Source organism: Lygodium microphyllum, chromosome 2 (assembly GCF_053477565.2).
Source record: "Lygodium microphyllum isolate KBCC chromosome 2, Lygodium_microphyllum_v1.1.10, whole genome shotgun sequence".
In the NCBI taxonomy this organism is placed as follows: domain Eukaryota; kingdom Viridiplantae; phylum Streptophyta; class Polypodiopsida; order Schizaeales; family Lygodiaceae; genus Lygodium; species Lygodium microphyllum.
Window position 1 is genome coordinate 49679189 of NC_141136.1, and position 13152 is coordinate 49692340.

The window sequence follows — 13152 nt, forward strand, 5'->3', positions numbered from 1 at the left end:
AGAATGATCTTAGAATAATAAGACAGGAATAGCACACTGAACATTTGTAAAGTTTGTATAGTTTCAAGATTCATCCTAACGCATGAAAATTAAGTAGCTCAAAGAAAACTTGTCAAATTAGATCCTTGAGCATTATAATTTGGAGAATTTGTAATCTAATGTAAAACCCGAGATCCTCTACAATGTTATTGGAGGTCGCCTCCTAACTACCATAGTCACTTTGAAGTGTATAATATTAATTGGTACAAACAACCATACATCGATTTGTGTGTGCACGCTTAAAATGGGTGATAAGAAGCTATGTAGGCAAAAGAGAAGAGACCCTAAGTCCCCTGTGTAAGGAGCTTTGATGATAACCTAAAAACTTCCTAGACATGCTGTTTATGAAACAAAAAACAATACCAATTTGTTAGTGGCATTATAGATGTGATATTGACACCCCACACTGTTTATTTATCAAAAAATAATAATAATAATCCGAAGAAGATCTATATGCCTAACAATAATCTCAAGTATCCAAAACAGTGAGAAGATGCTTGTACTCTTCCAATCAATTCCCATTAATTCAGTAATATGAATTCTCTCCGATACTTGTAGAAGATACTTCCACAGTCCAACCAACCAATTTTCATTGATCCAACATACAATGTTAAACGGTCAATTTCTCAAGTTATCATAATCATAAAGTCCGGCTTGGTCCCACACATCTACTAGGAAGTCAACCATCTCCTGCAATATTGCAATAATTGAAATCAGTCATTTACTTAAACAGCTGTAAACTGCTTAATATTATTCCATCAAGAGACAAAAACAGACTGTAAGAGGAATAGGTCGCGGGAAAGGACGACTGGTTGCAAGAAGATCATCATAAGTAGTCGCCCAGCTGCATAAATTTGCACATTCAAAATCCATATTTAGCATCTAGCAAAAAACAAACAGTATTCATAGCATAAGAAACTTCATGTATGACAGCAAACTCGACCTAAGGACTGGATCATGAGCCTCTCGAACCCGTGGCTCTTGTCTATTCCCAACCCACTCCCTCCTTGTCTCTTGCCAAAGTAACAGAGCTGCAATGGGGGGGGAAAACGGCAATAGTTACTTGTTATGCAAATCATATGATCACACTTTGGAAACAGCATGTTGTTAGCAAAGAACACCCACAACCTGAAGTCACAACAGTGACACCCACACAAACACCCAAGCCCATCCTACTTCCCCATCCACAATGAAATTGTCTTTCGTTGTCTCCACCCTCGAAGTTCATTTCCAGTTTAACTTTCCTGGGCTCTAGCAACAATAACACTAACTAAACAAACTACACATTGTAGGACGATCAGAGAGGTTGGCTTAGGTATGAAATGTGAATAAGACAAGAAAGTAAACCATCCCCATGGTTGAACACTAATGAGCACAAAGGAACTTTTGTGATTGAATCAGATATTAAGAGATGCTGCATGGGCTGATTTCAATAGGCCACAAATGCATCAACCCACCAAAGGGTGAGGCACATGGCCCCAAGACATTTGCCAATACAAGTGGCACAGAATACACAGTGAAGTAAAGATGTACAAGATGTCAATAGTTACAGGATTAAATCCATCACTAAGCCCACTACCCCTCTCTGCCTTGAACTAAAGAGCACTACAGAAAAGGCGGCCTCCAAGTGAGCTCACGAGTGGAGAAACATTAACCTATTTCTTTTCCGCTTGATCATGTATTACCTTAGTCTTTAAAATCCCCTTTAAGCTCCACTATTGTGAAACACAAAATATCCAGAAGCCTCTTTCATTACTGCTTGTAGAAGCCATAGGCATATATCTGCAGTTGCAACCACTCTATTTTACATGGATCAACAAGCATTTATGATAACTGGCTGTCCCTGACAAGCACATGTTCAATTCAAATAGTCAAGTTGGGACTCTCCAGTCCCTAGTTCTTAAGCCCTCATATCTATTAGATATACCCAATATACCCCAACCTCATAAGGCGCCGCCAATGATCCATGATGCTCAAAATTGTAAGGCTCCCATTATGAGATGAAGCCATGTGTGAACCCAGTCACTAGTTGGGTCCTACTAGTATATCAAATGAGGTCTATGTGACCAGATGGCAAAAAGATGATCTTTGTGGGTCTAGCCTTTAGGTTAGAGTAGTTAAGCCGGTAGCAACTCAAGGCACACTACATCGAGTTACAGGCTGTGAGAGTTATCAAGGGCCCCTATTTTGGAATCGAAGGGGCACGGAAGTGACCCCCTAGCTAAGGGATCCCAAGGGACCCTAGCAACACCCCCGGCCCACAATAAAGGCAATATTCCCTTGCCAACTAGGGAAAGCTCATAATATGGTAGGCTGGATGTGTTAAATCAGACATGGCAGCTATCAGCTCAACACACAGAATGTAGACAGTAGAGAGAGTGAGTGTAGACACAGCATAACTTGATTAGATTCAAAGTGTGTAAGACAAAGTACAAAAGTACAACCCTTAGACATTAGGGTTGTGTAAGTGCCTTAAGGTGCGTTCACACACAAAAGTGTGCAATGTTTGATAAGTATCCAAGTTGTGTAGCATAAATACATAAATAAGGAGTAATATGATTGGGGGAAAAAAACTATCTTTCAGAGAGTAAAAAGTATACCGCTGCCCTACTGCAGATCACCGACACTCCTATGTGAGCATAGGCATGAGTAAAACCCCACAAACCCCCTGGAGTGAAAAGTGATCAACATAAAGAATCGTCCACCAAAGGAGATCAAATTTAAAGCATTGTGAAATGCTTCAAATTTGTCAAGAGGAAGAGCTTTGGTGAAGATGTCTACCACATTGTTGTTGGTAGGATAGTAGACAAGGCTAATATCCTATGCATGTAGCCTCTCTCAGACAAAGTAATAATGTATCTCTATGTGTTTCATGTATGCATGAAACACTGGGTTCCGTGCCACTACAATGATACTCTGACTGTCAGTAAACAAAGGAGTAGGCTCTGTGACAAATACTTCAAGATCAGCCAACAAACGTCTCAATCATACACATTCAATTGTAGTAGTGAAAGCTGACTTGTATTCAGCTTCACAAGACAATGTGGCAATACTAGATTGTTTCTTGCTAAGCCAAGAAATACAAGAGTAGCCAAGAAAGAAACAATTTCCGCTCGTACAATGACAAGAATCATAATCTCCAGCCCAATCGGAATCATTGTAAGCATGTAATTGCAACAGCCCCTCCTTGGCATAAAGCAATCCAAGAGTCCTAGTGCCTTGCAAGTAATGAAAAACACGATTCACAGCTTGCCAATGTGACATATGTGGGTTGTGCATATATCTGCTCAAGGCTGAAACTGCAAGATGAATATCTAGCCTTGTGTTGCATAATAAATGAGACATCCAACTGTTGGAGCATATGTATGAATGTCAAACATGTTACTATCATCATGCAAAGACAGCTTAAAACCAATCTCCATTGGTGTACTTACTAGCTTGCAAACCGGAAAGCAAAATCTCTCAAGGAGTTTACCAGTATATCTAGACTGTGACAATCCAATGCCTCTAGTATCATGAAAAAATTGAATGCCCAAATAGTAATGCAAAGGCCCCAAATCCAACATTTCAAAAGTTTATTGCAAATTTTCCTTACATGCTGAAATCTGATCAACATGTGTCCCTGTGAGCAAAAGATAATCCACATAAAGACAAATGACCAACAAGGATCCCTAGTCTTTGCATACGTAAACAGTAGACTCTGATGGGTTGTTAATGAACCCTTAGCTGAGTAAGAAGGCATCAATTTTGGCGTTTTGCTCCTTGGCTAGCATTCTCTATCAACGGACTTCATCAACAATGGCACTCCTCCTATTAGTATCAGATCCGTTCCATCTCTTTTTGTAATTTGCCAGATCTGGGTAGTGCCCATTGTAATTTATGTGATGCAAATACTTATTAAAGTGTCAAAGTGTGGTGTGTCTTAGAACTTTAAATATAGTGACGCTAGGCTCTAGAGTTAACTTAATTCAAATTGGTGTGGAAGGTTGGTTGTACCTTGTACTTTCATTGTGTCATTAATTGTTGACCTAATACATTCTCTTCAACTCACACTGTCTACTATCTACTACCTCTCATTTCTCTCTCTTCTCCATAGCCAACTAATTCTCACATTTGGTATCAAAGTCACATACGTGGAGGGACCATCTGGTCACCATCAATAGGTGCCACCTACTCGAGGTCCTTATTGCCACCAACTCGACTCAACCTACTCCGCCAACTCTCATGAATGAGGAGGAGAAGCTGCCCTATCCAACCCCGCCAGTGCAACTAGCTAGTGCAACACCATAGATGCGCCGCTACTAGCCAGGCAACCGTCAATTTTGCCAACCCTATCCACAGTGCCACCCAACACCTACCATTTTCCACTGCCTGCACTACTTCAATAGCAACTTCACCTCAACCGCCCACAACTGCCAAGTGCAACTCCAACTGCCGCCATCTCTACCCATTCTGGCTGCCTGCGCTACCCTTGCAACGCCTCCAACACCGCCTTCTGCCCACTCCAACACCGCCAACATCTTCCCCACAACCACCCAGTGCAATACATGCCATCGGTCTGTCGAGGGTCACCTACACCAATTGCGCCACTCTTAGCCATCTTGTTCAATCAGTCACCACCTTTGACAACTTTGCCTTGCATTCGATAGCTTGTCGCGTGCCTTAACCGCCCGACACCATCCTAAGGAGGAGAAAGGACCCAAAAATGTTGGGCATTTGCTCGATTTGAGGCTCCAATCCACATATCTACACCAAAATCACCAACATTGAGCAATTTCCTCCACATTTTCACAAGAAATTTGAGGCTTTTGTGATTTTTGGCTCAACAAGCATCAAAGGTGCATTAAAGTTGCTGGTTGTTGTGAACTTGCATCCCGAGGCAACATTTCATCGAATTATAAGGCTGTAAGTATAAAATCTATTGCATTTCTTGAAATTACTTAAAAATAAATTTGGGGCTTTTGCGTTTTACGCATCTGAGGCAGAAAACAGGTGTAGGTACAGCGTTCATTTGCTATTTGATACAAGATACAGATTGGAAACAAAATTTGGTGAAATTTTGGGGATTCACAACATTAAATTGCTGAAATTGACTTTTTTGGGGATCGCATTCCAAGATACAGCAGTGTATCGCTATTTTGTGCAAATTTGGCATGCTTTTCGATGCATTTAAGGCAGATTTTTCTTTGAGACAATTTTTTTTAGTTTTGTGATTGCATAATCTATCCCATGTTGGGATTTTGTTGCTCATGTGAGTACATTTTGCACTTCAGTATGAAAGTGTTTGGTTGCAGATTTTGTGTATTTTATTGCAGCAATGACTCAACAAGGTCATAGTGATCATGCCAACATTTAGGCTGTCCTTACGCAAGAGAACAAATTGGATGGCACCAATTACTCCTTCTGGAGTTTCATGGTGCACAATCTGCTGGTTGCTAAGGGTATTTGGGATTTTGTGACCCGTGATTCAGCTAGGCCAAGAGGGTTTGCTCCTCAAACACCTCAAAGAGGGGCTAGAGGACAGCAACATTTCCCTACTACTGCCCACATTACTCCTACAAGAGAACAAAGAAAATGAGACTCCAAAAATACACAGGCCTTGTCCTTGATTGCTCTATCAGTCAAGAGAGCAATAATACCTTCTCTCTCAAACAATCAAAGTGCTATTGCAGTAGCACAAAATCATGTGTTTCATGCTCACACGAAACACATTGAGATTCACTACCATTATGTTAGAGAGAGATCTTATGCAAGAGAGATCAATTTGATGTATGTTCCCACATAGGAAAATGTTATATATAGATATTTTCACCAAGGCTTTACCACATGAGAAGTTTGCGGCTTTCCACAAGTCCTTGAACTTATTACCCTTTGGTGATCGATGATCCTTGTACTTCATCACATCGACACTATAGGGGGGTGTTAGAATTTGCCAATTCTAAGCAGTGCCCAATATTTATGTGGGTGTGGACGCTTATTAAAGTGGCAGTGTGGTGTGTCTTAGGACTTTAAATGTGTTAACACTAAGCCTTCCAGTTAAGTTCATTGAACTCCGGTTAGGGTGTGGAAGGTTGACTAGGTCAACCTTAAACCTTAGTTGTACTTTATACATTCATTGTGTCGTTAACTCTTGACCTAATACACTCTCTTCAGCTCACACTATCGACCGTCTGTTGTCTCTCATTTCTCTCTCCTCCATAGCCAATTGATTCTTACACCTTTGGCCTTCCCCCACATCCAAGACCTAAGAGGGGATGTTAACAAACGTGTGACTTGTACGATCATCTCTTGCTTGTGAGCCTCAATCTGAGGCAAGAATGTTAGGAGCTCTCATATCATGATTGTCTATTATTTTGTGTGTTTTAGACACTTTAGATGGAGGGTACATCAATGCATTATGTTTTGGGCACTAGGACCACTTTGATCGATTGGGCAAGCTGACCTCAACATCCACATTTTGGGCCTGGCCATTTATGTACCAGCTATGGCCTCATTTTGCCTATTTATAGGTAGCCTACCTCCTCAATCATTCATCCATCTAATTAGCTAGTCCTCCACATTATTCTCTCATCCCCTACTAGCATTCGACATCAATACTGACGCTCTGTGCTGTGTCTTCAGACAGACTGTTGCAACCTTGTATCTTTCAGCCATCACTCAGCTTCTTCCTTTTTTCTCTTGTATTTTATTCAGTCTCCTTCTCTATTCACTCTACGTTTGCTTTCTTTTCGGTTGTGCACTCTCACAGGTGCAGCAAAACTCTTCCTAGAATATATATATCAGCACCGTGGATTACCTAATCTTACATGTGATTAAGACCCACAGTTTATGTTCAGCTTTTGTAAAAACCTTTTCAAACTCTTGGAAGTGCAAGTCAATCTCTCTTCCACCAATCACCCACAAAGTGATGGATAAACAAGAAGGGTAAATCAAGTACTAGAGAAGTATCTTCAATGCATAGTCAACTATTATTAGGATGATTGGATGGACCTATTATTTCTTCCCAAGTTTACCTATAATAATTCCTCCTACGTCTCCACTAGATACCTCTCATTCTTTGCCACCTATGGTCAACACCTAAGAATGGATGACCATCTAAATCACTAGGTGACGAATCCCGCTGGTACAGATGTAGATCAACAATTGTCTACCGTCCACAAGGAATTGCATACCCACATTAAAGACACTCCAAAAGAAATCTTATGTAACAATCTCAAAATGACAAATGGCCACCCAAGCACAAGAAACTCCCACTTAAGATTAGCAAATAGAATTACAGTTCAACATTGGTCTAGCAATGTGACAGTAAACATGTTGGCATTTTAAGAGTGGTAACTCACCATGATTTACAAACACTGTTCCATTTGCATTATTGGTAGCTACTCTACTTTCTTGATTATGGCCAGCGCCACTTAACGGCGAAGCACTTGGCTGAGATGACCTGGAGTTTGCCGCATTATTTTCCATCTCATCAGAGCTACTAGCCCACCAGTCCCTGTGTGAATTACTATGACCCTGTAACTCCCTTCTTGAGCTGTATTTTCTTGATGACCTTTCTATTACGACTTCAGTTGAACTTTTTGAACAGCCTCCAAGACAACCACTGTTCTGTTAAAAGCCCAATAAATGAGCATTGACTCAATTTAAGAAGGAAAAGAACTAACTTATTGCATGGACAATCATTAGGAAAGTAAAACCCAGTGTTTGAAGCAAAAGCATATAAGAACTAGTGACAGGTTCAGGGAAAAACCCACCCCATGCATGCAAGTCGATCAATGACCAAACTAAGAAACCCAAAAATGGCACATATGAAGCCACTTTCGGGCCCTGAATCTTCTTGACCTATTGACGCTATTTTGCAGCAGTTTCTTTGTCAAATAGCCTTCAGTTCACATGCCCACATCACAAGCATAGACTTTATCATTCCAGTATTTGCAGACACTCTGATAAACCAAATTCCAAAAGAAGCTCCGAAAAAGGCTGAAACATAAAAAATCATCAAGGATTAGTACTGTTGGTCATAATATACAAGTTATGCAGTCACAAATTATGTAACAAGAACCCAATTGAAGACAGAAATGCTTCAATAACAAAAAGAAAAATGGAATGCGAATACACCACATGTAAAACATGCTACTAATTGTTATTGTCAGCATATTTACCTACAATTCCAGAATTGATGAAGCAAGACACTGGTGTGTGATTCAAATGCTTCCATAACAAAATCAAGATGAAATCTGAGACTGATACCACATGTAAAGCATGCCACTAATTGTTATATTAAGAACCTGCAACTCCGGAATCAATGAAGCAAGATGCACATGGGCGAAATGCTTCCATGACAAAATATCAAGATGAAATATTGAGACTGAGACCTATATATCACATTTACCTGCAAATTCATAATTGATGTAGCAAGACACATGCACCACACACATGCACACACACAAATAGGGAAAAAGGAGTAACAAGAAACAGCCTTCACAACCTGATGTATTTAGCAGAACTACAATCACCAAAATAGAGGAACAGCCTTGACTGATGTATTTAGCAGAATTCCAATCACCAAAAGTCAAAACATTCTACACTCCCTAGCTCCCATGTTCACTACAGCATACTATTCTCCTTTCATCCTTTGCATTATTTAACCCTTTTCTCACACCCAATTCACAGTTATTGAAGCATGCTGCCTACCTTGTCACCCTTTCATTGGCATTTTCCATTAATGCAGACAAACTAATCGAAAACTTGCTGTAGCCTGATCCGCATGTGCATTCTGGACTGCAAATGATCACAGTAGCCACTGTGCCTTGATGCAAGATAGGTCAAGGAGGCAGCATTTATCACTGCAGCAGCAACAAAAAGGTTCAAGGCAGTGTCAAGCATTGTCAAGAGTAAGCAGACTGCTACAGACGCTGTGTCTGCAGTAGGATCAGCAGCATTGAAGCAGCAGGATGTTCACCGAGCGGCAAATGAGGTCACCTAAACAACAAACTTCAGTGCTTATCTCCTGGTCTGAATGGCAAATGCACTGACAACAGGGATGATGCTGAGCATGAAGGCAGGGGAACTGAAACCTAAGCCATACTAGCGACGAAAAATGACAATGATGGGATGAAAGTGGTCTGACCCTTGGTCCCTTTTAATGGACACCATGGGGCAATTGATCCGACTCATGTTGAATTTAATCTAAAGATATGCTGCCATGAGCTCCCAAATCACAAAAAACAATGTTGTCCAAAGGGGAATGCAAAATAGGGCATGTTGAACTAAAAATGCATTTGCTCGACTTAAACAGCCCCAAAACACGCTTAACTAATGAAGAAACCTTATTATTTTAAAAAGAAACGCAATCCTACAGAGTTATTGTGTCCCAAATTCCAAACCCTAAATCGGGTGCCCCAAACTTTAGTAGGCATGTAGCCCACCACTCTCCCTCAATCTCATTTTTGCATGTTTCAAGAGCCGTATCTCTACTACCCCGCTCACAGAGGACATCATGAATCATGTCAAAGCTTCCCATTTTTGTTTGCTACCATCTTGCGCCTGATTCCAACCTTCATCTCCACCTGTGCGCTATCGCTTGCAGCCTAGAGCTGTCGCTTGCATCCTAGAGTTGTCATTTGCATCTTGGAGCTATGGCATGCATCCTAAACTTGTTGCCTAGTGTCTGAAGCTTGTGTTTGTTGCTGACGTCATCATCTAAGCTATCACCATAAGCCAAACACTATCACCATCATCTTGTTCTCACGTTTGCTGATTTCTCTCTTCTCCAACAGTCGCCTACACTTTCTACACAGTCATCGTCTATTTCCTTCACCTATTGCCCATTTTTCTCCCTCCTCAAGTACCCGCGTTTTTTGTCTTTCTCTCTCCTCACTACTTGTCAGCATCAAATCCAACCTCTCTGGCTGCATTTGTTGGTGTTTGGCCCATGGACACTTCCTTGCTGCATTTTGGGATCCGTTTCAAAGTAGGACACACTCTACAGCTCATAACCTCTGTTGATCCCAGAGGTACAAGGGTTCAATATTCACTACATAGTATGTTTGCTGCATGAGCACTGTATATTCAGTAGTCATTCACTTCATTATTCATTATGTTCACTATCTCTAAGTTACCCTAACCCTAACTATATTCTATGTTATCAATTTATGCTTTGTTGTATAATTAGTTTTGTGATTTCTCCGTTTAAAGCATTTCATCACATGGTATCAAAGCTAGGTACTCTCTGAAACCTTGGCCTTTGATTGAAAAGCTCATCCACAAAAGTAAGAACGATAGAAGGGTCAAATGACTTCGAACGCATTCATATCACCACTCCAATCTACACAGCCAAACATAGACAGAAACGATCAAAATTCGGGCCTCCCAACTTGCTACTACTCGATCTAACATGGGTAGAGAACCATCCGACTACCATGGAGTCCATTGACCATATCAGATTTCCGTTGCTGTGTATGATCTCATCCTTATGCACAAGGCTCAACAAGAGGTTGAAGGTAAGCCTAGTTATCTCCTTTAGATTTGGTGCAAGTTCTTCGGAATCTCCACTACGGACTAGCCATCACCAAAGTGGAACCTGGCTTGGATTACACTCCACTTCCACAGTACTTTTCTCCAATACTAGGTACGAACCCTATTACATTAGATTCTATGCCAACCGATTCTGTATTTTCTGTTGGATCAAGAGATACTTGTCAAGAAGGGACCCTTCAAAATAACCTATGGTTTCTGAGTAATGAGAAAGACAGGTATTTCTTTATGAACTCCAAACTAAGTAAGAAGCTAAAAGAAGAACTCGTAAGTATTCCTTCCTTCCCTTTTCCTTCAAATGATTTTATTTCTCATGGTCAATTTTAAGATGCATCTTTATCTAATTTATTTAATAGACAAAAGGAACCAACCATGTTTCCCGCAACAACATCTATCACTAATCCATTTGGGCTCCCACCCATCCCTCCCTCATCTTCTATTGCACATCTCTTTCCGCTTCAATTAAAATTTAAGTGTACCACATTTACCACCACACACCACACCGAGGGGTTCTGCACACTTAGGCAAAACCTTTAGGATCCCTACATATCCGTTTCCGGGTGGTGTATCTATGACAAAGACTCCACCTTCCATACACACTTTTGGGTTACCCCTTTGGGAAAGCATCCTAAACATACTCGAATGTGGATCGTTTTGTACCACAGTTTGCCTCTATGGCATTACCTAGACGACCATCCAATCATTATGTTGTGCCCCAGCCAACATTTAGACAAGGCTATCGTGTCTCAGTATCTCCACCTCCACCTTCACCTACGATACCATATGAAACTATGACAATTTCGATACCTTCGCATCAATCGGCACTCATTGAACATCAGCAGCCTATTTCTACCTATCCACCATTACCCCCTCCTCCTCCTTATCCACCATCACTACTACCATCTTATCCTCCACACTAGGCCACCTATCCATCTTCACATACACCTCACAGTTCTAGCTCCTCATCCACCAAGCATACTTTTAATGACTATACTCGTTTCAACAAGTCAAACTATCAGAGTGAAGCAATGCGAAAGCGAATGACTGTGACAAAGAGTGAACGGAGAGAGAAGAGAAAGAGAGAGAAAGAGACAGTCAAAATCAAAAAATATGCGGTGAAGTGTTGTATAAGGATGCAGAATTATACACGAGTGCAAAGAGAATATCTACATATGTCTCTGCCTTGAGGACCTCGATCTTCGTCAGCCCCGAGTGTTGTCTCCGTCACCAACACACTGAAATCTGTCAAAATACAAGTGTGAAAATCTGCTGGAAACTCAGCCTTAAAAAGGTTGAAAAGAATGCTTGAGAAAATGCCCGAAATAGGCAGGTCGGCTGCATTTAATGCAGCTGAGTGCAGTCGGACAGTCCGACTGCTGCCACATGGCAAAACTGCCACGCGGCACTGCTAACGTAGCAGGGAAATGACTCTTAACACCCCCTCTCAAATCCTGGACAAGGCAACAAATGTAGGAATATGGAATGTTGATGAAGTAAAGCCTAGGGAAGTGCCTTCGTAAACAAATCTGCAAGATTGTCTTCAGTCTTACAGTACTCTACATCAATGGTCGCATCCAAAAGCTTCTCCTTGATGAAGTGATATTAGATCTCTATGTGCTTCTTTCGGGCATGGAATACGTGATTCCGTGCCAAGGCAATGCAACTCTCATTGTTGCACTACAAGCTAGTAGGACGAGTCAAAGGGTAGCCACGCTCCTCCAACAACCGCCAAAGCCACATAGCCTCACATGTAGTAGAAGACACAACCCGATACTCTACCTCAGTTGAAGATAGGGCTACTGTGGGCTGCTTCTTGCTACTCCAAGAGATAGCACCAACACCCAAGGTAAAACAATAACCTGTAGTAGACCACTGTTGATCCACATCGCCAACTCAATCTAAATCACTCCAACCTGCAAAGAACAAGATCAGAAGCACCTGTACTTGCTGGATAATGAATCCCTAAGTCAGAGGTCCCCCTCAGATACCGTAGTATCCTCTGAGCAGCCTGCCAATGTACCTGCTGAGGTGCACTCATGAACCCAGCCAAGAGACCTACAGCAAAACATAGATCAACTCGTGTGTTGAGAAGCCAAATCAATGAACCAATCAGCTGACGGTAGCGAGTAGCATCTACCAGAGGAGCATCTACGTGTGAAGTGGCCTTCCAGTTAGGATCCATAGGAGTAGAAATGGACCGACAATCCTCCATCTCAAAAGTCACCAAGAGCTCCAGTACATATCTCTACTAAGAGATGAAAATCCCCCTCTGAGACTGATAAATCTCATGGCCCAAAAAGAAATGGAGAAGTCCTAAATCCATCGCTCGAACTTCTACTGTAGGGCTGCCTTCGTCTCTTCAACCTTCTCGCTATGAGCACTTGCAATAATCACGTCATCAACATACAAAACAAACAACACAGGACCTCCCTCGGAAGTGTGCACATAAAGCTGTGGATTGGCCCTAGAATGCCGATATCCCAACTTGGCCTGGAGAAATGAGTCAATCTTCTCGTTCCAAGCACGCAGAGCCTATTTTAGGCCATACAAGGCCTTCTTTAACCTATGAACCTGCCC

The 13152-nt window shown here is 41.5% G+C and overlaps 1 protein-coding gene across 2 annotated transcripts in view; it reads right to left on the reverse strand.

Annotated features, from left to right (window-relative positions):
* Positions 1-448: 448 nt before the first annotated feature.
* LOC148039710 (uncharacterized) overlaps positions 449-13152 on the reverse strand; it is a 38564-nt gene continuing 25860 nt past the window's right edge. The window contains exons 2-6 of one of the 2 annotated variants that reach the window (XM_087693234.1): positions 7794-8019; positions 7380-7642; positions 983-1070; positions 817-883; positions 449-729 (exon numbers count right to left, since the gene is read on the reverse strand). In XM_087693234.1, the coding sequence (XP_087549360.1) occupies positions 658-729; positions 817-883; positions 983-1070; positions 7380-7642; positions 7794-7798 (495 nt within the window). In that variant the 5' untranslated portion in view covers positions 7799-8019 and the 3' untranslated portion in view covers positions 449-657. Of the gene's footprint in view, positions 730-816; positions 884-982; positions 1071-7379; positions 7648-7793; positions 8020-13152 lie in introns of both variants that reach the window. The other variant, XM_087693227.1, reaches the window with a different exon arrangement.